Genomic DNA, 26451 nt, shown 5'->3' with positions numbered 1-26451 from the left:
TGTATGGAATGAGCTGCCAGAGGATGTGGTGGAAGCTGGTACAATTGCAACATTTAAGAGGCATTTGGATGGGTATATGAATAGGAAGGGTTTGGAGGGATATGTGCCGGGTGCTGGCAGGTGGGACTAGATTGGGTTGGGATAGCTGATCGACATGGACAGGTTGGACCTAAGGGTCTGTTTCCATGCTGTACATCTCTATGACTCTATGACTGTAAATTTGTTGTTTTAAAGTTCAAGATTTTTGGTTGACAGACCATTATGAAATTTTTGTTTTAATGTTGTCACTGATCCTGGAAATGTCCATGTCTGATTTGTATGATATGGCTGGATCATGCCAGAAGATTATATTCTGAGTAACTCTAACCCATGTTGGCTATCTTAACAAATTCAATAAGCACAATGTTTAATATCTAAAATTAAGCATGGGGGATGCTGCTTTTACATTGGCTCGCTGCTACCCCACGTAATGATGGTAATAATTCTTGCTGGATAACCAGCATTCTCGGAGGCATTCTATACCAAGGAAAGCTCATCTTACTCAGCTATGAGACTTGCAGTTTGTTTTAGTCACAATAAAAATATTTTACTTAATTTTGAAGCTAGTAATGATATTTATGATACTTTTATAATGCTAGAGTCTACAGTATGCGAGCTTGGTTAACAGTAATGTTTATTTGTCTTTGGCAGGTTCAAGGTAGTGCCGAGAATGCACGCTCCTGTGTCCGTGCATATTTTGCAGAATTGCACGAAACTCTATTTAGGCAGGAGGAAATGGCGCTGAGTGTAGTTGATGCTCATGTGCGGGAGAAATTGATATGGCTGAAACAACAGCAAGAGGACATGACAATTCTACTGTCTCAGGTTTCAACAGCTTGTCTCCACTGTGAAAAAACATTACAACAGGTAGGCACTGAGACCATGAAATAATATTTTGCCCTTATCTTTAACATGCAACTCTTAGTCAGGACACAATTAAATCTTTCATGACAAGATTAACATAGTAAAACCCCCATTTTCTACTCACATTTGTATGACTCAAAGATTGTAGATTAGCAGTTCTGTTGTTGGAGAAATCATAGTTTTTTAAAAGGTACACCATGTGATTGGCTCTCAAGCATCCTTTAAAAGAGAATAGAAGACCTATTGTGGATCTAATCTCATGACACAGATGCTCTTCTTTTGATCTCTCAACTTTCTGAAGAAATATTGGCAATAAAATGACCAAACAAAGTCACAGGAAGTATAATGAAACAGGAGATATGCTTAAATATTAAGAATGAAACCGTTATCTCAGCTGTACTTAAATTTAGGGTACTGTGTACTATAAGAATGGCCCTAGAAATTGTACATTTTAGTCATTCTGCAGGTCTAATCAAATTGAAAACTTGTTTTAAGACACAATAAGAAAATGATAATTGCCAGTTTCCCACAGTAGACATTTCTAAAATGTAGGTGGCTTCTGAATGATCGTTAAATGCAAAATGTGATAAATATTCCTTTTAATTTAAATGAATATTCTGTAATTTCATGGAAAAGGATCAAAACATGGAGTAACTGTCTAATAAAAAAGACTTGAATGTACATAGCACCTTTCATGACCTTGAGATATCCTAAAATGCTCTACTGCCAAATAAATTACTTTGAACTGTATCAGTTTGTGTAGATTTGTAATGCCTTTTATTAGATCCAAAGGCAATTATTTAAAAACGAGTGTAAAATGTATATTCATGAGTGTACTTTCTTTATCCATATTTTACCGTATTCTGTTGTTACTATCTCTGCAACAGACTGATAACTTTAAATTAAAAATCCAAACTTTTAGTTGATAGCTGGAAGAATTTGGATGAAACAAGATGATGTGGTTTGTCTGTTATAAATTACTTAAGAAAGAAAACTCTCACCTAAACACTATAGGCAACTTTCCATTTAAATCACAGTTTAGAATACCCCATTCTTTTAATCCCAAACATAAAATGCACTTCACAGGGGTACTGTACTCTCCTCTTAAGTGAGCATTCAGATTTCCAGAATTTATTTGTGTAGCTTCTTATCTCTCATGGATTTATTTCTGTTATTTTCTCTTCTTAGCCTGGTAACTTGAAATATTAGAACTGTCTTTCCATGAGGTTTTCTTTTCCCAGAGACTCTTCCTCTGGATGTAGGTTTGCTTGCTGAGCTGGAAGGTTTATTTTCAGACATTTTGTCACCAAATGTCACAAATGTCACCCTTATAATCTTCTACATCTTTAGTGAGCCTGCAGTTGAAGCACTGCTGATGATTCCTGCTTTCTATTTATATGTTTGGATTTCTTTGGGTTGGTGATGTCATTTCCTGTGGTGATGTTATTTCCTGGTCTTTTTCTCAGTGGGTGGTAAATTGGTCCATGTCTATGTGTTTGTTGATAGAGTTCCGGTTGGAATGCCATGCTTCTAGGAATTCTCGTGTGTGTCTCTGTTTGGCTTGTCCTAGGGTGGATGTGTTGTCCCAGTCGAAGTGGTGTCCTTCCTTCTCTGTATGTACAGATACTAATGAGAGAGGGTCATGTCGTTTTGTGGCTAGTTGATGTTCATGTATCCTGGTGGCTAGTTTCCTGCCTGTTTGTCCAATGTAGTGTTTGTTACAGTTCTTGCACAGTATTTTGTAAATGATATTAGTTTTGCTTGTTGTCTGTATAGAGTCTTTCAAATTCATTAGCTGCTGTTTCAGTGTGTTGGTGGGTTTGGGGGCTACCATGATGCCAAGGGGTCTGAGTAGTCTGGCAGTCATTTCCAAGATGTCTTTGATGTAGGGGAGAGTGGCTACGGTTTCTGGATGCATTTTGTCTGCTTGTTTGGATTTGTTGCTGAGAAATCTGTAGACTGTGTTCATTGGGTACCTGTTCTTTTTGAATACATTGTATAGGTGATTTCCCTCTGCTCTGCATAGTTCCTCTGTGCTTCATTGTGTGGTGGCTCTTTGGAATAATGTTCTGATGCAGCTTTGTTTGTGGATATTGGGGTGATTGCTTCTGTAGTTCAATATTTGGTCCAAATGTGTTGTTTTCTTGTAGGTGCTGGTTTGAAGTTCCCCATTGGCTGTTCATTGTAACAAACACTACATTGGAGAAACAGGCAGAAAACTAGCCACCAGGATAAATGAATACCAACTAGCCACAAAGCAACATGACCCTCTCTCACTAGTATCCTTACATACAGATGAGAAAGGACACCACTTCGACTGGGACAACACATCCATCCCAATACAAGCCAAACAGAGACACGCACGAGAATTCCTCGAAGCATGGCATTCCAACCGGAACTCTATCAACAAACACATTGACTTGGACCCAATTTACCACCCCCTGAGAAAAAGACCAGGAAATGACATCACCATAGGCAATGACATCACCAACCCAAAAAACCCTCAAATATATAAACAGAAAGCAGGAATCATCAGCAGTGCTTCGTCCGGAGGCTCACTGAAGATGTTACCTGGTATGGTGACGAAACGTCTGAAAATGAACCTTCCAGCTCAGCAAGCAAACCTACATCCAGAACCTCAACCTGAGCTACAAATCTTCTCAAAACTCGCTAAGACACTTGCTGTATCCCAGTCCAGATGAATGTGCTAGCTCCATTTTAATTCATCATAATTCTGGTTATTTCGGGCCAGGCATGAGCTTTCACATGTATTTCTGTACAGAGCATCAAAGGGGCTTGTTTGGTCTCCAGCTGCTTCCCCTCTTCTGAATTCAGGCAGAATCAAAACACCATTGGCAATGTTAGGTGATGTTCCAGATTGACCTGGTCTGTATCCTTCCCAATGACAACGTGAATCACGTTGGCCTTATATCTACATTTGAAATGGTAATTAGCTATCCTTCACAGCCAAAATCATCTTGGAACTAAATGAACTGTTCAAAGCATGACTGTTTACAGCCGGATATTTTCAATAATTTTCTGGGAGTATGCAGGCTCTCAGTTTCCACTGTTAACATTTGGGTTTCCTGCCATTTGTCTCCAAGTGTAAATAACTTGGATAGTCATTCCAGTAAAATTATCTAAATGTTACTTTGATCTCTAACAATTAAATCCTCAGGTTTGCTGTCAGACGGACTTTAGAGCAAGTTGAACATGAAAACATATTATACAATCATTATACAGTACAGAAGAGGCCTTTTGCACCATTGAATTTGCACCAACGAACCTACTTGAAATCTACACCAGTCTCATTTTCAACCACTGACCCTTGGCCTTGAATGTTGTGACATTTAAAGTGCTCATCTAATACTTTTTAAAGGTTGTGAAGTTTCAACTACCTGCCCAGGCAGTGGATTTTAGATTCACCCTGGGTGAAAAAAACTCAAGTCTCTTTTAAACCTGTTGCCTTTCACTTTAAAATTATATCCCCATGTTATTGACCATTGCCCCTTATAATCTTCTACATCTCAATCTAGTCCCTTTCTCTGCTCTAAAGAAAATAACCTGAGCTTATCCAGCCTCTCTGTATTGTGAAACTGCTCCATTCTGGTGAATCTTCCTGTGTACCCTTCCAGTGCAATCACGTCTTTCCTATATTGCAGTGATCAGGACTGCACAGTACTCCAGCTGTGCCCAAGCCAGACAAGTTAGAGCACGTTTATTTGCCCACTGCTTCTTGGTCTGTTTCAGCATATAGTAATATCATTTTACCTTACATTTTGGAACTTAGTTTATAAACTTTACAATTTTATAAACCTTACAAGCAGCATTTGCAGCCAGGAGTGTAGGTGGCAGACCATTGAGATTCTTTTCTTCATTAATGGGATGTGGGTGTCACTGGATGGGCCAGAGTTTATTGCCCATCTCTAGGTGCCTTTGAGAAGATGGTGATGAGCTACTGTCTTGAACTTCTGCAGTCCATTTGGTGTAGGTAGATTTACAATGCTGTTAGGCAGACAATGGGCAGTGAAGAAACAGTGGTATATTTCCAAGTCAAGATGGTGAGTGGCTTGAAGGGGAGCTGCTGCTGGTGGTGTTCCATGTATCTGCTAGCCTTGCCCTTCTGTTGGTGCTGATAAGTTTGGAAAGTTCTGTGTCGGTGCCTTAGTGAATTTCTGCAAAACATCTTGTAAATGGTACTTACTGCTATACTGACTCAGTGGTGGAGGGAGTGGTTGTTTGTGGATGTGATGCAAATCAAGCAGGCTGCTTTGGTCTGGATGTTGTCAAACTTTGAATGATGTTGGAATTGCACTTGGAAGCAAGGGGGGAATATTCCATTATACTTCTGGCTTGTGCCTTGTAGATAATAAACAGACTTTGGGAGAGACAGGAGATAAATTACTTGCTTCAGAATTTCCAGTTTTTGACCGGCTCTTGTAGCCACAGTATTTATTATGGCTAATCCAGTCCAGTTGCTGGTCAATACTAACACCTAGTTCTCGTTCTTAACTCTACAGTATTTATTTTCCTGGGCAGACTTCCAAAATAGTTTTAGTTAATTTTAGTTTATCAGGAATAAAGTTAGAATGTTTGCCTTATTGGGAGATTGAGGGTCAAAAAGTTGTGAATTTGAGACCATTTATAAACTTGGATTATTCTGGCTGTCAACTAACTGCACTACTGACGAAATGCTGCATGGCCAGAATTACGGTCCTTTGATTGAGATACAGAATTGAGGACCCAACTCCCTATTGAGGTAGATGTAAAAACATCCTATTGGTTGTCAGCCAGTAGTACCAAAATAATTTTCTGTTCATTCACTTGCTATTTGTGGAATCATGCTTACAAAATGCCTCCATAATGACTGTGACTGTATTTCAAATGGATCCTATTGGTTTTGTAAGTTTTTTTTCCCTGTTATATGTTGTTATAAAAATGAAGGTTCACTCCAAATTGATGTGCAACGAAGTTAGTTGCTTCATTGATTTAAAAACAGAAATTGTTATAAAGTTACAAGTTATCGGTTGTTAAAAGGAGCAAAAATGTTCTGATATTTTGGGTTATTTTTGTGTACTTTGCATTGTTGATTTTCTCATCAGTTAAATCTATATAAAACACTTCTACTACAACAAATTATAATGCACTTTAACGCTTCATTTATTTTTAAAAGTATAATGAAATGCAGTGCTTGCCCTAGCAATTGAACACTGTGTGCTTCACCTTTCTCCTGGCTAGGATGACTGCCGTGTAGTGATGGCAAAACAAGAAATCACTCATTTGCTGGAAACATTACAGAAGCAGCAACAACAGTTCACGGAACTTGCTGATCACATTCAATTGGATGCTAGTATCCCTGTGACCTTCACAAAGGTAAAACATCTTTTCCAGATTGTTCAATTATTCATTTGCGGTTTAATTTGCCTGAGCTTTTTTTTTAATCTGTTGATTTGATTGAAATATAAGAATTGTCTATTTTTCGGCACACTGCTGCATAAGCAACTCTGACCTGAGAAGCTAATAGAAGAAAGTATATATGAACTTAATCCAATGAACTATCCTTGCATCAAACAAACAGCACGAATGTTGAATATGCACTTAATGTTCTGAAACATAATAAAGGAAATCTCTGATTCTGTGTAGTTTTAGGAAGCTCAAACTGGACCAGGTTATGACATTGTGGTCAATCTCCCTCAAAATTATGCAGCTGCATGTTCATGCAGCAGTCCAGTACTTTGAGTACATTGGACAGTTAGGCCAGAGAAAAGAAGCACCTTTAATGTGTATGACATGACAATCTTAAAGAGACCACACAGTGCAAAAGAATGGAACATGTAGAAGGGAACTTTGTGGTAATGGGCAGAATTGAATAAAGAAACAAGACACATCAAGATTGACTAAAGCATTAAAATGTTAGATTGGCTTTTAATTCAAATATGGACAAAGAATCAATTTATTGATGCAACACAAAGCATAGAACTTGTAATTAGAAGCACAATATTGAAGAAGGGAAGGGATCAGAATAAAATTAATTTACTTCAGCAGTTTTCATTTTTTAACAACTTTTCAGAAGGAATTGCCTTGTCCTGTAATTAAAAGGCTTTTATCAAGATCTAACTTTTGGTACTTTTTGTGGCCATAACCAAATTACAGAAGTTAGTGACCTGAGAACACTCAGAGAAGATGAGCCACAAAGTCTCCTTTGTTCTGGCCAACATTCTTCCCTTGCCCAGAACTGCCACAAAGAGATTATGATTACTCATTGTTATTGTTCATGTGACACCTTACCATGTGCACGTTTACAGTATTTATATACACAACGGGTGATCAGTATTCACATTTTGGATACAGGAACATATATTTAATAATCATAATCCAGAGATGAGAGGCAGAATCCTGCCAAAGTAGTTGTGAATTTGAATTAAATAAATATGAAATGTGATAACTTCAGTGATGATAGTCATGAGGTTTTCAGATTGGCATAATGTTTTTGATTCACTATTCCCTTGCAGGGAAGCAATATAGTTGATTCCTAATTGTCCTCTGAAATGCCAAATGAGACATTTAGTTTTTGGAATGAGTACTGACAATGCTGAGGTAGCCAGCAGAAATGGCCACCTGCACAGGTGGAGGCAGTGACATCACAACACTGTGAGACAGAGTCTTCTGGCTGCCTGGCCATTCAGCCCTCTTCCTTCTGTACCTGCAGCATACTCAAACCACTGCTGTCTGCATGCCTCAAAGTCTTTTTGAGTGTGTCAGTTGCAGTGCCACCTAGTGGTACATTAAGGACATTAAAAATACATAAACAGAAGGGACCACCTGAATTCAGATTTGAAGATGCCTTGTTGGGCTGACCCTGCAAAAACTACTCCTCACTAATATCCAGGACTTGAACAAAGCCAGAAAGCTGCATTACAAATTCGTTCAGCCACATTCTTGTAGAATTACATCTACAATCAGAAACCTGTGTGTGCCATCAGTGAGACAGACCCACCAAAGCTGTGGGCACATTGTATACTGTAACTCCAGAGTGAATAAAGTCTTATGACAGCAGATAAAACAATGGGGAGGAAACTCCTTGATTACCTATGGTTGGCAGATAGGTGTCAATGCAGGGAAATTCAATGCAGAGGAAAGTGAGGTGATGCATGTTGGTCTGAAGAATGCAGAAGGAGAATACAAACAGAGGGAACAATTCTAAGAGAGTGCAGAAGCAAAGGGATATGGGTCCACGTGCACAGATCACTGAAGGTGACGCGATCGGTAGAACGAGCAGTAAATAAAGCATACAGTATCCTTAGCTTTATTAATAGCGGCTTAGAGTACAAGAGCAAGGAGGCGATATTGAACTTGTACAAGACAGTTGTTAAATCTCAGCTGGTGTATTGTATACAGTTGTGGGCGCCACATTATAGGAAATGCATATACTTTCAAGAGAGTTCAGACGTGATTTACTAGAATAATTCCAGGAATAAAACTTCAACCATGAGGATGGATTGAAGAAGTTGGAACTGTTCTCCCTCGACAGAAGGCAGCTGACAGGAGCTCAATTGTTGAGTTCAATAATTTCAGAACCTGAACTCCTTCCTTTATGTCCTTTATCCACCCCAATATGCAGGCATATCCTGACATGGGCTGCTTTCAGCACAGCCAATCCATTTTCATCTAATTATAGACCCCAATATCAGCTTCTCTTTCTTCCTGGCATACGAGTGTCCATCTCTTGCCTGGCCAACTTTGGTTCTGTCTCTCTGAGCTTCATCTCCACCTGTCTACATACCCTCTCCACTCCCTGTCTTCAGTGTGTACACCACCTTTTCCTAGCTACTATCAGTTCTGAAGAAAGGTCGCTTTAACTCGGCTATTTTTCACAAATGCTGTGTGACCTACTGAGCTTCTCCAGTAATTTCTGTTTCTGTCACAACTGAGAGGAGGTCTGATAGAGGCTTTCCAAATGATGATCGAGCTGGACAGAGTAGACAGGGTGAAGCTGTTTCCAGTTGTTAAAGAAACAAGAACAAGAGGACATAGATTTAAACTAATGTACAAACAAAGCAAGGGTGATGTGTGGAAAAGTTTTCTCAGCAAAGGTTTAGAGTATAGAAATGTGGTGGAAGCACATTCAATTAAGGCGTCAACAGGGCATTGGATGGTTATTTGGATGGTAATGGTGTTCAGGGATATGGAGAAAAGCAAGAGATTGGTGCTAGATAATAGACCGAGTACAGGTATGATGGGCCAAATGGCCTCCTCTTGCACCATCATAATTCTATCATTCCACCTACTACCCTCCTTCAGCCTCTGAATGAAGAACTGATTCTTAATTGGAGCAGGTACACAGAACATACTCTGGGGGGTAACTTGATTATCCATCATCAATCTGAGCACTCCTGGCCAAGCTGGCCGGGTGCTGAAGTGGGAACTGTTAGACTAGACAAGTAAGGCAGCCAGTAAGGAATCTAACATCACACAAAAAAAACCCCTGTGACCTCGACCTCACCACAAAGTTTGGGTAAAATATCCTGAATGACCCACCGAGCATCTATCTAGATACTGGAAATGGCAAAGGTGGCAGGAGGGCATGTGTGGTGTGGTGATAGTGACCCAACCGCTAGGCCAGCAGGCCAGGGTTCACATTTCACCTGCTCCAATGATGTGTTAGAGTGTGTCTGAGCATGTTGCATAAAACTATTTACACCCTGGGCAGTTAATTTTGCAAATTCCTCCTCCTAACAGCTGATCAAATTTATCAAAATTGGAAAAGCTCAGCTAGCCACTTGGCTGCAAACCTCATGACAAGCTTGGCCTATGCATGTGAGAACGATTGCAATACTTGACTGAACTGTAGCATCAGGAAAATTCAAGTCAGTGGGAATGGAGTGAAGGTGTCTCAAAAGTTCTTCTGTTCTGAATGCAGTGGCTTGCCATGAATTGGGACCCTTGTGCAAGTAATGTACCAAATACCAGCACTTCACAATGTTGCTAGAGCAATTGCTACCCACCAAGGATTCAGCAGGAAGCAGCAATACTGGTATAAATGATGTTTGTAAGTCACTAAGCTGCTTATTTCAAAAGCATAATTTAACACAGATGGAATCTTCAACAAGGACCAATGTACTCGGCTGAGATAACAGCTGAAATTGATGTTTTTTAAAAATCAAAACTGACATTATACACAACGTAAACCTAATAGCTAGAACACTGCACAACTTAAAAGTAGCCAGGAGAGTTGAAAGAAGGAGATACTGCACAATTAAATATCAGGTTAACTTGTGTCAAGAAATCCAAGTTTCATTTTGACAATGGAAATTGTAACCCAACAGAAGCGCACATGAACAATATGAAGAGATCACGAGGATATCTGGTCCAGTAGTCACAAAATTGCCCCTCTGAAGTCAGGAGATAGTGAAGTTGTCACCAGTTGAAGCAAACAGATGTCCTACTGGGCTGAACACTACTCTCAGCAGCATTACCATGAGATGGAGAATCTCCCCCATCCTCATTCAATTTGTGTTTGGTGTTCTCATGCAGTTTCCTGTCAGGAATGAGTTAGACAAAGAACCCTTGTCATTTGATTTTGAGAATTTCAGACTACTTGGCAAAATGAAATATACCCGCCAAGGAAAGAATTCGAGCCAAACTTCTCAAGTGTGGAAAGATCCACCTATTGCCACATTTTTGAGCACAACTCTAACAACACTCAAGCTTGGTGTTATTAAGGCAAAGTAGCCCACTTGGCATCCCATCCACTACATTAAACATTCAATCCCTCCTCCACTAGTTTACCATGGCCCAATTTGTATCAATTGCAAGATGCTGTATAGTCATTACTACTTCAGCAGTACCTTCTAAACCCATGATTTCTACCACCGAGAAAACTAAGGGCAACAGATGCAATGGATCACTACCGCAAGTTCATTTCCAAATTGCAGCAACCAAAAAAGAAAATGCTGGAAAATCTCAGCAGGTCTGGCAGCATCTGTAAGGAGAGAAAAGAGCTGATGTTTCGCGTCTAACTGACCCTTTGTCAAAGCTGTAGCATCCTGTTGTTGGAGTTCTGTTGCCATTCCTTCTGTGTTGTCGGATCAAAGTGGAGGAATTCCCTCCCTAACAGCACTTTGGTCTTCACCTGACCCGTGAAAGCTTGTAATTTCAAATAAATCTGTTGGACTATCACCTGGTGTCATGTGACTTCTGACTTTGTCCATATTAAATTGATATGATATTTAGATAGTGTAAAATCTTATCAAAAAGGCAAACTGGTTTGAAATTGAACTTTTTTTATATTTGAGAGAGTAAACTTAAGTGCAAATTTCATTTTTCCCTCAAAGGATAACCGTGTTCATATTGGGCCCAAGATGGAAATACGTGTAGTCACTTTGGGACTGGATGGAGCAGGCAAAACAACTATTCTTTTCAAGTTGAAGCAGGATGAGTTTATGCAACCAATTCCAACTATAGGTAATTCACCTTCACTCAGTTTGCTTATTATTGCTTATTAATAACAGTAAATATTCATACATTCCCATCTTTTAGATTGATTGATTAGTATACTTATTTTCTTGCATTTGAGTATAAGATTTACATCATTTATAAAAATAGCTCTGCACTGTTGTGTTTATCATTGAAGATATTGAGATTAGAGCTACTGAGTCTCATAATGACAAGACTTTCTCAATACTATGACCACCTTTGTCTGGCTCTTTCTTTCTTTGTGTCTGTCTCCCTCCCTTTCATTTATTACTTTCCAATCCAGTGTCTTCTAATTGAAGCGTGAGTTTTAGTTTATGACTTTAGTTTTAGGGTGACCTTATTCATCTGACAGTATTATCATAGTGAAAATGTAATATTAATACTCTCCTTTTTCCGTGGCAGGTTTTAATGTGGAAACTGTAGAATATAAAAACTTAAAGTTTACTATTTGGGATGTAGGAGGCAAGCATAAACTGAGGCCACTTTGGAAGCATTATTACCTTAACACACAAGGTAAAACAATATCTCTTCTTGTGAACAGTCTGGTCATTGACCTTCATATATGCTCTTGTGGGAAACCGCTCATTGTTACAGGATATAATGCTCTTTCCAATTTTATTTCCTTATAATTGCTGCTGTATATGGATTTTATTCCTTTATTAGATTACTGCATTGGGATTATATTTTTAAATGGATTTTTCAATAATTCTTTTAAATTTAACAAAGATTTTGGCCCAGATTTTGCAATCAATATGGTGGGGGGATCGTGCTTCCTATTCATTATGCTTACAGCTGCTCATAGATTTGTGAGCTCTTAGCAGCAGCCTGGGAGATTTAGATCCTTTTCAACATGGCTCCCACCACAAAAGGGATCTGTGATATATGTGAAATGTGGAGGGAAGCACGTCTCCTCATTCATTCGGATGTGAGAATCCTCACAGACATACAAAAATAAGAACTATTTAATATAAGAATTTATATAAGAACCCTCAAAGTTTAATTTCTCCCTTTTTTTTGGTGTTTTTTTTAAAACATTCCCAGTCAATGTTGGGAAAATTAAAATCTCCCATCACCACTACCCTATTGCCTCTACATCTTTCCATAATATGTTTACCCATTTGTTCTTCTACCTCACACTCACTGTTGGGAGACCTGTAATACAGCCCCAACAATGTAACTGCACCCTTCTTATTTCTCAGCTCCACCCATAATGCCTCACTACCCATGACCTCCATAGTGTCCTCCTTTAGCACAGCCCTGACTAGCAATGCAACTCCACCCCACCCCTTTTACTTCCCTCCCTGGACTGCCTGAAGTGTCTATATCCTGGAACATTTAGTTGCCAATCATCATGCCCTTCCTTCAACCAAGTCTCTGTGATTGCAATATCGTCATACTCCCAGGCACCAATCCAAGCCCTAAGTTCATCTGCCTTCCACATTATACTCCTTGCATTAAAGTAGATGCATTTGAGGCCACCAGTTCTTTTGCACTTATCAACTCTCTGCCTACTCTTCCCTTTATTAATGCTATCTTCATGATTCTTACAGTCTCCAGTCTCCACCTCGCTGCCTCCTTGTTTTCTCTTCTGGTTCCCAGTCCCCTGGCACATTAGTTTAAAACCTCCCCAACAGCAGTAGCAAAAACTCCCCCAAGGACATTGGTTCCGATCTGGTTCAGATGTTGACTGTCCATTTTGTAATAGTCTAGTAAATGTTTACTATTGTTCCTCAAATGTCTTTGCTGCGAAACTCCTTTCCCTCATTCTGTCCTCATTCCCTTGTAATTACTCTTATTTGAACTAAGTTCCTCACCCTCAAACTGAATGCCACATTCTACCATATTATGGTCACTGTTTCTGAGGGAATCTCTTACTGTGACACCATTTTCACTAAACCTGCCACAATGTACTTCAACAAATCCAAAAACAGTCTGATTCCTGGTTGGTACTGAAATAACTCTATAGAGGCTGGTATCCCGTCACCAAGTGACCCTTTCCTTACAAATGGAGAACCCTTGGTACTGTTTGAGCCTCCTCAGAGTGAACAGGATGTCTGACACTCCTGCTTATATCTGTCAGTCAGGGCTTCCCTATTTGGACCATGTAACAGCCCCAGTCAGAGAACTCATTCTGTGAGGTCTACTTGGTTGACCTCATTACAATCACTACAAGGATAACAACATATTGTTTTAGGAAACCCCAAACAGAGTGTATGAATTCTTACTCATGGCTTCTGTCCATCTGACTATCCTAATTTACATGAAGATTAGGATTCATTTCTTGCCTACCCTTATTATCTCCTGATTTATTTTCTGTCCCATTATATAGTTACTTTTAGAGGGCCTATATATTATGCAGACAAGTGTCATTTTCCTCTTTGTGTCTTATCTACACCTATATGGAATCTGCATCTGCCAGTTTAAGATTTTTTGCTATCATATTTATTCCATCCCCTACAAACAATGCTACTCCACTGCCTTATCGTTGCTGTCTGTTCTTTTGGAAAGTAACATGCTTCTGACTATTTATTTTCCAGTTTGATCTCCCTGTGACCATGTCTCCAATGGTTATAAGATCATACCCATTAACCTTTATTTGTGAAGTTAATTCAGCTACTTTGTTTGGAATATGACACACTTTCAAGTAAAGACCAGGTTTAAGTTGTTTATTTATTTTAGCTGCTGTTGACAAAATAAGGCCAACTTGGGAGTCTTGTCCAGGGGTGATACCCAGGTATTTGGAGTGAGAGGCCATAGCCAAGTTACTTTCTGCAGCAGGAGATATTGAGTTGCTTCCTGGTGGAGTTATTGCTCAGATATGAGGCCGACACAACTTTCTTGTCTGGTTTTGGGTGAAGATGGAAATGATCTTTTCTTAACCAGCAGCAGTTTGTAATATTGGTAGTGATAAAATACTAGGTTTATATTTATCTCAACAAATATTTTAAGATGTTTAAGAGAAGGATTGCTATAAACTTCGCTTTGTGCTGTTTTGTTTCATTCTTTGGCTCAGTCTGAAAAACAAACTAAAATAGTTGACAGAAAGGTGGGAAGGAATGCAAGAAAATATTATATATAAAAAGCTAATTATCCTTACCTGAACCACAGAACTAATTGTTTACTTTAGATCCTTTATTGTTTGAATCATTTGTGAGCCTTTAGTTTTAATATGAAGTCTGACCTGTTCTTACCCTCTGGGGAGGCAGGTGCTTGTTTTTGTGTTGCAGGCCGTATATATTTGCTCCTCCTTGAGTTTGCATACAACAGATTTATTTTTCTTATTTTGTGAATTATCCAAAAGTTAATGTATTTAAAAGATAACATATCAGAAAGTACCCTAGTCATGTGTATTTTCTTGGGCTGTGACTAATAAAATTGTAATAATATCATGAGATGGGGACAGTCTTGTGTCCATAATTATCTTACAACATTGATTTAAAAGCTCATCAAAACTTACTTTATATATGAATAATGGCACCATAGACAAAGTTTGAAGTGAGCACAGAGCTATGATCTATCAAAGGTTTCTATAGGGAACAAAAGAAAATGAAAATAGATCTTTTGCTGGCTTTTATATCTTGATTATGTTTATTGTAATTTCTATTCTTTCTGTGCTTTATTCCTTCAGCAGTTGTATTTGTGATTGACAGCAGTGACAGGGACCGAATGATGGAAGCACACAGTGAATTGGCCAAGTTATTGGCTGAAAAAGAGTTAAGGGATGCTTTACTCCTTATTTTCGCCAATAAACAGGTGCGTCAACAACAATCACTAACTGAAGTCTCGAGCTTTACCAACTCATTTGGATTGTTTACAGCCAAAGTATTTTTTGAAACCAAGAAAGTTGAAGTGAATAAGCAAATCAGTTTCTTGAACAAAAGAGAGTAAGAAGTCAAACAAATTGTCATGCTGAGTTGTAATGAAATTTTAAAAGGATTTCCAGAAGGATGCATAGCAAGCATCTAAAAAGAGGAATTATAAATGTTATGCATTGTATATAACTATGGTACAGAAAAGAATTGATAGTTTGACTGTTATTTAAGTAAATGTGTTGCTATATTTTTAAACCTGTTTATTTTCATTTTTTGCAATTTGTTCAACAGGATGTGACTGGAGCACTTACTGTCGAAGAAATAACCGAATTACTCAGTCTGCACAAGCTGTGCTGTGGTCGTAGCTGGCACATACAAGGCTGTGATGCCCGAAGTGGATTAGGACTACATGAAGGGTTGGATTGGCTCTCAAGACAGTTGGTGGCTGCGGGTGTGTTAGATGTAGCCTAATACTGCCCTAACAACATGCTTTATCTCCACTTTTGTAAATAGCTGCTTTAAATTGTGTCTGTGACATCCATATTGTCCGTATTTGAAGACATAGCAACCAGGTTTGGTTTAACTGAGTGGAGACTTGCTGTTTGTAAAACGGACTTGAAATGTAATTCTGAGCTTCACCAAGAAAAGTAAGTTCAATTAAATTGTGTATTTGTTGCACTACTGTTATTGTGAATAGTATAGATAATCCACTTGTAGCTCCAAATTAGTTCAATGTATTGCCACTTTGAGAAAAGAAGTATGAATTAAAATGTTTTAATCTAGTTCTGTTTTTAGTGATGCTGTGAAAGTTTTGAACTTAACCAAGGTATTAATTTAACACTAAATTAGTTTATTGCATATGGGACAAATATATTCATTTCACCAAGCACAGTACCATGTTATTCAATAGTAACGGTGGGTATGTTTGTGCTTTAATCACACATGAAATCAGTAAGGATTTTTTGTGGCTGTCGGTTTGTTCACAATAAGGTTACTTTAACATTCCACAAATTCATAGTTAGAAAGCAAAACGGGTAAGCACTACTTATTCAAAGTACTCTTCAACATATGCGCTGAAAGATCAAATTGTATTCTGCTCAAGAGTCACAGAAAATCAGACCTCTCTGTACTCAACTCATTCCCAGAGCAGCTCCACAGAAAATAAGGCTGCCTATGAACTAGCCTGAACTATGGGAGCCAGAGCAATCATGTTACAGCCAACTGGTTGCAAGTATTCAGCAGTATCAGATGGAGTATTTTTGAATATGTAACACTCAAGCTTTTTTAAAAATATACATCACATTTACTATTTAATGCTTTTCTTGCTTAAGCTGTATTAAAGAATGTACTAAATCTTTTCAGAACAGAAATGTTCCTGACCCATTTTACTTGTCTGGTGGATATGCTCATGATTTTTCTTCCTTTGTCAATAAAGAGCAATCAAAAACAGCTATGCAGTTAGTAATTGATATTATCAAAGTATCTTGAGTTAAGTGGTTTGTAGGTTTGAATAAGTAGTGCTGCATCACTGTAGACTCAAAGCTGTAGAGGGAGGACTAAGAAATTGAGTTTTATGTAGTCCGAATGAAAAAAAGTGATTTCATACTATTCCACCAAGATTCCTGAATGGGCTTGCTTGTACAATCATGGATATGTAAGACAAGTTTGAAGAAGTCTGTGCCAAAGAATTCAGATAAGCTGAGTGCATGTACTTTCAGGGTCAGTGAACTATATAGTTGTTTGAAGTAAAACTGGTGGTTGGTTGATTCATAACAAAACTGATGAATCGTAGCCATTCACACGGTTCGAACACTTCATGGCCCCAATTTTCGTCACTAAAGTCAGTGAACCGAATCTTTAAAAATAAACACCCACGCTCCCATTTTCAGTCCAGTGTCCATGGGCGTACTCAATATATTTGGATTCAGTTTGGGTGAGCTGGAAGAGCCTATTTCGCATCAATAAGTTTAAGAATGCATTTGTTCAATTTTTAGGTATAAATATACCTACTTTTCACAAACCGGAAAGATAACCTTCCTCTTCAAATGGGTACCTTGGTATTCCAAAGGAAATGCACTGAGAACTGACCACCTCTTATTTAGTCTAATATCCACATTTCAAGGACACCAAAATTCAATTTCAGAGGAAACAGCTTCCAGGGTACATACAGACTACCTCCAATCCTGTGAATGATGTTCTGGGTTCAGGGATAGGATGTTGCGGCTGTACAGGACATTGGTTAGGCCACTTTTTGAATATTGCATGCAATTCTGGTCGTCTTCCTACCGGAAAGATGTTGTGAAACTTGAAAGGGTTCAGAAAAGATTTACAAGGATGTTGCCAGGCTTGGAGGATTTGAGCTATAGGGAGAGGCTGGGGCTGTTTTCCCTGGAGTGTCGGAGGCTGAGGGGTGACCTTATAAAGGTTAACAAAATTATGAGGGGCATGGATAGGGTAAATAGGCAAAGTCTTTTCCCTGGGGTCAGGGAGTCCAGAACTAGAGGGTTTAGAGTGAGAGGGGAAAGATATAAAAGAGACCTAAGGGGCAACCTTTTCAAACAGAGTGGTACATGTATAGAATGAGCTGCCAGAGGAAGTGGTGGAGGCTGGTACAATTGCAACATTAAAAGGCATTTGGATGGGTATATGAATAGGAAGGGTTTGGAGGGATATGGGCTGGGGGCTGGCAGGTGAGACTCGATTGGGTTGGGATATCTGATCGGCATGGACGGGTTTGACCAAAGGGTCTGTTTCCATGATGTACATCTCTATGACTCTTTGTGGGACTCCCTACCATTATCTTAACCAGTAGCAACAAGCCAAGAGAATTGTTTGACCGTTTGCTACTGTTTCCACTGATCTCCAAAATAGAGGTTGGAAAGACTGCTAGAAGTTGGTGCTTATGTGCTTAGGTTCTCAGGATTGCTCTAATCAGTAATCAAGAAAATTCCATTTTTGCATTTGGAGACAGTAACCAAAGCAAGGCAATGCACAAATGGAAGGATGTCGAGGAATTGAGAGACCTTATTGCATATCCAAAGGTACCTGAAGGTGGCAGAACAGATAGATAATGGGATGAAGGAGGGGTATGGGATGTATTCTGTTATTCAGAATAGGAAGGTAGATAAAGATAGAGATATAGTTAATAAAGGATGACATTTGTGCAATAGAAATTAGCAGGTTTGCATAGAAAACGTTAAAAGGGGAAAGAAGTCATTAGTCGAAGTCACCCACTAGCCGACCCCCTAATGTTTAACACCATGCAGGAAAAGGTTTAAGAAAGACGGAATGCCAGTGAGCATGGAACTGAAATAACAATGGGTAACTTTAATCAATATGTAAACTCATTAGTAATAGTGGACTAGATAAGGAGTTCAAAAGAATGCTTTTATGATAATTTCTTAGAAAGCATTCTGAAACTGATGAGAGCGCGGGCTATATTAGACTTTATGTTGGCAACAGGCTTAATTAAAGACCTGAGTAAAAGAACCTGTAGATAGCAACCACCACAATATGAATGCATTTTACATCCAGCTTGAAAGGGATGTTAAGATCCATATTTTAAGGCTAAATAAACACAAATACGCAAACATTAATTTGAATTAGATGAAGAACTGGCATCCTAGGCTGTGAAAGACATAATGGCAGACATTTCAGGGGATATTCCAGAAAATGCTGAATAAGTGTATCCTCACTATAAATAAATATTCTAAAAAGGGAAGACCCACCATCCGTGGTTAACCAAAGTAGTAAGGAATGCATCAGACTTAAGGAAAACGCATAAAACGGCAAAGATGAGTGGAGGTGGGTACAATTACAACATTTAGTAGATTAATTTAGGATATCTAGTCGGCATGGACGAATTGGACCAAAAGACCTGTTTCTATATTACTCTATTTAAAGGCATCTGGATGAATAGGTGAATAGGAAGAGTTTAGAGGGATATAGACAAATGCTGGCAAATGGGACAAGATTAATTTAGGACATTTATTTGGCATGGAAGATTTGGACCAAAAGGTCTGTTTCTCTGCTTCTATTTCTGTGACTACCCCAAAACTGCACACAATAGAACATAGAATATTACAGGCCTTGGGCCATTGATGTTACACCAACATGTGAAACCAGTTTGAAGCCCATCCAACCTAAACTATTTCATTTTCAGCCATACATTTATCCAGTGACCATTTAAATGCCCTTAAAGTTGGCAAGTCTACTACTGTTGCAGGCAGTGTGTTCCACGCCCCTACTACTTTCCACACTGTAAGTAATCTGTAAGTAATCTAATCTACTCTGAGTAAAGGAACTACCTCTGACATCTGCCCTATATCTATCACCCCTCAATTTAAAGCTATGTCCCCTCATGCTAGCCATCATCATCCAAGGAAAAAGGCTCTCACTGATAACCCCAGCTAACCCTCTGATTATTTTATGTTTCAATTAAGTCACCTCTCAACCTTCTTCTAACAAAAACAGCCTCAAGTCCCTCAGCCTTTCCTCACAAAACCTTCCCTCCATACCAGGCAACATCGTAGTAAATCTCCTCTGAACCCTTTCCAAAGTTTCCACATCGTTCCTATCGCGTGGTGACAAAAACTGCATGCAATACGCCAAGTCTGGCCACACCAGTGTTTTGTACAGCTTGTAACACGACCTCATGGCTCTGAAACTCAATCCCCCTACCAATAAAAGCCAATACACCATATGTCTTCTTAACAACCCTATCAACCTGGGGAGCAAATTTTAGGGATCTATGCACACTGACACCAAGATCTCTGCTCATCCATAGTACCAAGAATCTTACCATTTCTACTCTTTATTGCTGTTGCTCCTTCCAAAGTGAATGACCTCACACTTTTCCACATTAAACTCCATTTGCCACCTTACAGCCCAGCTCTGCAGCTTAGCTATGTCCCTCTGTAACCTGCAACATCCTTTGGCACTATCCATAACCCACCAACCTTCATGTAATTTGCAAATTTACTAACCCATCCTTCTATGCCCTCATCCAGGTCATTTATAAAAATGACAAAACAGCAGTGGCCCCAAAACAACTGAACTCCAGGATAAACATTTCTCATCAATCACCATTGTTGTGGGAAAAAACACCAGTCTCTGAGTCACAATCAGGGTTCAATGACAGAGTTTATAGTACAAGGAAATACCGGAGCTATGGGGAGAGAAAGACATCAACAGCACAGCAGTCAGCTGCATGTCTTCGCTCGACCTGGAGCACGTCAAGAAACTTTTATGCATCTTGTGATACAATAGGTCAGTGATGAGATTATTGTCTTCTTAACATAGTTTGTTTATGGCAATCATTGCAGAAAGTCATTGATACTTTTGATACAGTCTTTGTCAGTTCCAGCGCAGCCTTGGTTAATTTCCACGTGGTCATTGTCAGTTTCAACGTCTGCATGGAAATCCATTGCTGTAGTAATGGACGCTCATCGCTCTTCCTGAGAAGGACGATTACAGCAGCCCTGGCTATTAGCTTTTCGTATTGAGTCTGTATCAAGCTGTTAGCATTTCATAAGAGATGTTGGCTGGACCCAGACACTGCGGCAGGCAGTGTTCGTTACTCGTGTATTCTCTATTCCACAATGGGTTGTGAGTGCATTGTGCTGGCATTTAGGTGGCCTCATGCAGTGTCTGTGTCTGTATCTGCTCTGCTGTTTCTCTCCATGTTGTGATCAGCAGCCATCTTGTGTGTCCGTGTGCCTAGTGGCACCCTGCCTTGCACCATCTCTCTCTTCACCACCCTCTGTCTTCTTTCAGCTAGCCAATTTCTGATCCAAACTGCCAATTCATCCTCAATCCCATGCCTCTGTATTTTGTAGAATAGCCTTATCAAATGCCTTACTGAAATCTATTTACATCACATCAATCGCATTACCCTCATCCACCTGTTTGGTCACCTTCTCAAAGAACTCTTAAGGTTTGTGAGGCACAAGCTACCCTTTCATTAGGTTGACTATCCCTAATTAACTTATTCCTTTCTAGATGATTAGAAATCCTCTCTCTTATAACCTTTTCCAACACTTTAGTGAACCTTCCTTTGGTTATGGGTAGTCTATAGTTACCAGGGTTGTCTCTACTCCCCTTCTTGAACAAGAGAACATTTCCTATCCTCCAGTCTTCCGATACTATTCCTGTAGACAATGACGACAAAGATCAAAGCCAATGGCTTGGCAATCTCCTCCCTGGCTTCTCAGAGAATCCTAGGATAAATCCCTTCTGGCCCAGGGGACTTATCTATTTTTACACTTTCCAGAATTGCTAATACTTCCTTTTTGTGAACCTCAACCCTGTCTAGTCTAGTAGCCTGTTTCTCAGTATTCTCGACAAAAATGTCTTTTTTCAGTGTGAACACTGATGAAAAATATTCATTTAGCACTTCTTCTATCTCCTCTGACTCCACACACAACTTCCCACTACTGTCCTTGATTGGTCCTAATCTTACCCTAGTCATTCTTTTATTCCTGATGATATATCTATAGAAAGCTTTAGGATTTTCCTTGATCCTATCTGCCAACGACTTCTCATGTCCCCGCCTGGCTCCTCTTAGCTCTCTCTTTAGGTCCTGTCTGGCTAACGTGCAACTATCGAGTGACCCAACTAAGCCTTCACATCTCATCCTAACATAAGCCTTCTTCCTCTTGACATGAAATTCAACTTCTTTAGTAAACCACAGCTCCCTCGCTTGACCACTTCCTCCCTGCCTGGCAGGTACATACTTAAAGGACATTTATTCTTTGAATAAACTCAACATTTCAATCATGCCCATTCCTTCCCCATCCTATGCATCCTAAATCTTGCCTAATTGCATCATAATTGCCTTTCCCCCAGCTATAACTCTTGCCCTCCAGTGTATACCTATCCCTTTCTATCACAAAAGTAAACATAACCAAATTGTGGTCACTATCACCAAAGTACTCACCTACCTCCAAATCTAATAACTGGCATGGTTCATTACCCAGTACCAAATCCAATGTGGCCTCGCCCCTTGTTGGCCTGTCTACATACTCTATCAGGAAACCCTCCTGCACACACTGGACAAAAACTGACCCATCTAAAAGTACTTGAACTATAGTATTTCCAATCGATATTTCCCCCATAACAACTACCCTGTTACTCTCGCTCCAATCTAGAATCATCTTTGCTAGCCTTTCCTCTACATCTCTGGAACTATTCAGAAGTCTCTAGAAAACTTCCAACAGGGTGACCTTTCCTTTCCAGTTTCTAAACTCAGCCCATACTACCTCAATAGGAGTCCTCAAATATCCTTTCTACCACATTAATGGTGTTCTTGACTAATAATGCCACACAAGATGGCACAGTGGTTAGCACTGCTGTCTCACAGCACCAGAGACCCGGGTTCAATTCTTGCCTCAGGAGACTGACTGTGTGGAGATTGCACATTCTCCCCGTGTCTGCGTGGGTTTCCTCCGGGTGCTCCGGTTTCCTCCCACAGTCCAAAGATGTGCAGGTCAGGTGAATTGGCCATGCTAAATTGCCCGTAGTGTTAGGTAAGGGGTAAATGTAGGGGTATGGGTGGGTTGCGCTTCGGCGGGTCGGTGTGGACTTGTTGGGCCGAAGGGCCTGTTTCCACACTGTAATGTAATCTAACCTCTCCCTCTTTTACCACCTTCCCTGCTCTTACTGAAAGATCTAAACCATGGAACCTGCAACAACCATTCCCGTCCATGCTCTGTCCATGTCTCCAAAATGGCCACAACATCCAAGTCCCAGGTACCAACCCATGCTGCAAGTTCACACACCTTATTCTGGGTGCCCTGGCATTGAAGTAGACACACTTCAAACCAACTTCCAGTTTGCCGGTGCACTCGTGTGACCTTGAAACCTTATTTCTGATGTCATTACTCAACCTCCTGGACATGAGCTACAATTTAGGTTCCCATTCTCCTGCTGAATTAGTTTAAACTCTCCTGAAGAGCAGTAGCAAATTCCTCCCCCCCCCAGAATATTGGTGCCCTTCTGTTTCAGATGTGTACACCATCTGGTTTGTAGAGGTCCCACCTACCCCAGAAGAGCCCAGGTTATCCAGGTATCTGAATCGCTTCCTCCTGCACCATCCCTGTAGCTATATGTTCAACTCCTCTTCCTATTCCTCGTCTCACTAGCATGTGGCACAGGCAACAAACCAGAAATAACGACTCTGTTCTAGTTCTAAGCTTCCACCCTAGCTCCCTGAATGTCTGCCTTAAATCCCCATCCTTTTTCCTACCTATGTCATTGGTGCCTATGTGGACCACGACTTGGGGCTGCTCCTCCCATTTAAGGATCCTGAAAACATGATCCAAACCATCATGGCACCTGGGAGGCAACACACCAAACGTGAGCTTTTCTCATTCCCACTGAACCTCCTATCTGTTCCCTTAACTGTGGAGTCCCCAATCACTAATGTTCTGCTCCTCTCCCCACTTCCCTTCTGAGCAACAGGGATAGACTCTGTGCCAGAGACCTGTACCCCATGGCTTACCCCTGGTAAGTCATACCTCCAACAGTATCAAAAACAGTATAAGTGTTGAGGGTAACGGCGACAGGGGATCCCTGCAATGCCTCCCAGTCCCCTAACTGTAACCCCTCTCAATAACTTCAGGTGTGTTCTCACTCAGACCTTGTAGGACTGCAGCAAGACATCCCCTCTGTACTCAAATCCTCTCACCATGAAGGCCAACATTTCATTGATCTTCCTGTTGTCCCTGCATTGTATACCAGTCACTGACGATAACAAAGACACTCATGTCTCATTGCACATTCCACTCTCAATTTACAGTCACCTTCCTAATTTTTACTGCCAAAGTGGACAACTACACATTTTTCATGTTATACGTCATCAGCCAGTATTTGTCCACTCATTCAGCTTGTCCAAGTCAAAAGGCATCTCTGCATCCTCCTTACAGCTCATCCTTCCAATTAGCTTTGTGTCCTCTGCAAATTTGAAAAGTATTACATTTAGTTCCCTCATTCAAACTATTAATATTGTGAATAGCTGGGATACTAGCACTGATCCTTACAGCAACCCAATAGTCACTGCCTGACTTTTGGAAAAAGACCTATTTGTTCCTGTTTCCTGTCAGCCAACCAGTTCAATATTCACCTCAATACATTACCCCCAATCCCTTATGCAATAATTTTACATGCTAGACTTTTAAAGTGTGTCTTTATAGAAGCCTTCTGAAAGCCCAAATAAACCACATCCACTGGCTCCCCTTCACTTCTATTCATCATATCCTCGAAGATTCCAGTAGATTTGTCAAGTGTGATTTCCCTTTTATAAAACCATACTAACTGTTTGATCATGCCACTCTGTTTTCCAAGTGTTCACCTAATAACCCTTTTATAATGGACTTGAGCTTTCTCTGCCACTGATGTCAGGCTAACATGTCCATAATTCCAATATCTACTTTGTTTTGAAAAATAGAGGGATTATATTAGCTACCTTTCAATCCATGGGAATTCTTCCAGAGTCTATAGAATTTTGAAAGATGACTGCTAATGCATCCACTATTTCTCAAACCCATTATATTTTAGATCATCAGGACTTTATCAGCCTTTAACACCAATTTCTCTGATGATTATACTGATTTCCTGCAGTCCCTCCCTCTCTGTAAATCCTGTGTTCTCCAACATTTTTCAGACATGATTTGTCGTTAGAACAGAACCAAAATTTGTATTTAATTGATCTGCCATCTTTGTTCCTCATTATAATCAGTTTCTGACCATCTTCAAATAGTATTTTTATCTTTGTAACCCTACACAAGCTTTTGCAGTTTGTATATTCCCCACAGGTTACTCTCAGCATTTCTCTTCCTCCCCCCCACCTTCACTTAATTTCTCTTTTCCCCTTTTGATGAAATGTAAACTGTTCATAATTCTCTTCCCTGATATGGTGCAATATCTACAGTACAGATACCAGATCCTCAACTTGGTTCCTAAGTTCCTCCAGCTGCAAACATTTACTACAGACGTATTTGCTCTGGATCACATTGGTGTCCAGCAGCTTCCAGCTGCTGCAGTAGCAACACGTCACCTGTCCTGCCACAACTATCAAATTTGATTAAGTTATAAACTAATTACTCTGGATTTACATTTTACTGTATCTCGCCCATAGCACATCCCAGGAAACAGCATGTTATAACTGCCTTTAGTTACATTGTTACAGCACCACAGAATTGGAAACACCAAAGTCACATTAAATTTGTCAAATGTATAAAATGCGGACTTATCACTTATCAATTTTCCATGCAAGATCCTCATGAAAATTAATGTATTGTATTTCAAAAGTTTAAACGTCTTTATGGTTCTCTTATGGTACTTTAAACCACAAGAGATATAGAAATGGATGATTATAAAAATGCATTGTCCAACAATGTTACTAGTTCTTTGTTACAAGCCACATTGCTAGAGCACCCCATGTCTATCTTGGGTGGCAGCACTGCACTACAGAAAAACCAGGCCTATATTTCCTATTCACACACAACATACACAGACCTCTTTCATTTTGCTGAGGATCATTACCCGTTTTAAATGAAAAATTGAAGAGACTACTTAAATTGTTTGTTAACACAGCACGTATGGAAGAAAATTCATCGTATTCCTCAAAACAGTAGAGTTCACTTCTGCTGCAGAAGGGCAAAACTTTTGTCAGTATTGCAAATTGACCAAATTGAGTGGGGCTCCAAAGGTACAATGAACATTGTCATGACAAAGATGAGGGGAATACACTATCAATCTTGTCCCACTACTGAGTCAGAGAACAAAATAAAAATATTATACCCAAGTCCCAATATAGCTGACCATATGCCTTCTGTATGTTAGAGAGGAATGAAAGGAACTATCAATCATGTTTTTATTAAAAACAAAATCATTGATTTATGAAAAATCCACATAATGAAGATGGAGAATTAGTCAAGGCATGCAATTTATAATATAAACAATAAATATTCACCACTTTAATCCAATCACGTGCACACCTCAGGAAAAGCTAAATAAGTTATTTTCACTGTGCCGAGATGTACTCGAAGAGGAAAAACACTTTCTGACCAAAGGAGATAATTTTTGAAGACAAAAAGCAAATGGTATAGAATGTTCCAGAAACCGTCATCTAATGTTTTTGCATGTAATTCATTAATCACATACACTAAACTCTGGCATCTTGGCAAATGCAGCTGTGTTGGAAAATATTAAGAAGTGCTTTCATCACACTCTCAGACGAAGAATCAAGTTTCACTGTGAT

General features: G+C 39.6%; 1 protein-coding gene across 2 annotated transcripts in view; it reads left to right on the top strand.

Annotated features, from left to right (window-relative positions):
- trim23 (tripartite motif containing 23) overlaps nucleotides 1–16640 on the top strand; it is a 39558-nt gene extending 22918 nt beyond the window's left edge. Inside the window, exons 6-11 of one of the 2 annotated variants that reach the window (XM_043689624.1) lie at nucleotides 691–906; nucleotides 6142–6276; nucleotides 11238–11367; nucleotides 11782–11892; nucleotides 15011–15132; nucleotides 15483–16640. In XM_043689624.1, the coding sequence (XP_043545559.1) occupies nucleotides 691–906; nucleotides 6142–6276; nucleotides 11238–11367; nucleotides 11782–11892; nucleotides 15011–15132; nucleotides 15483–15662 (894 nt within the window). In that variant the 3' untranslated portion in view covers nucleotides 15663–16640. Of the gene's footprint in view, nucleotides 1–690; nucleotides 907–6141; nucleotides 6277–11237; nucleotides 11368–11781; nucleotides 11893–15007; nucleotides 15133–15482 lie in introns of both variants that reach the window. The other variant, XM_043689615.1, reaches the window with a different exon arrangement.
- Nucleotides 16641–26451: the final 9811 nt, after the last annotated feature.

The sequence above is a fragment of the Chiloscyllium plagiosum genome, chromosome 1, assembly GCF_004010195.1.
Source record: "Chiloscyllium plagiosum isolate BGI_BamShark_2017 chromosome 1, ASM401019v2, whole genome shotgun sequence".
Taxonomy (NCBI): Eukaryota; Metazoa; Chordata; class Chondrichthyes; order Orectolobiformes; family Hemiscylliidae; genus Chiloscyllium; species Chiloscyllium plagiosum.
This window is presented reverse-complemented; position numbering and strand designations above follow the sequence as displayed.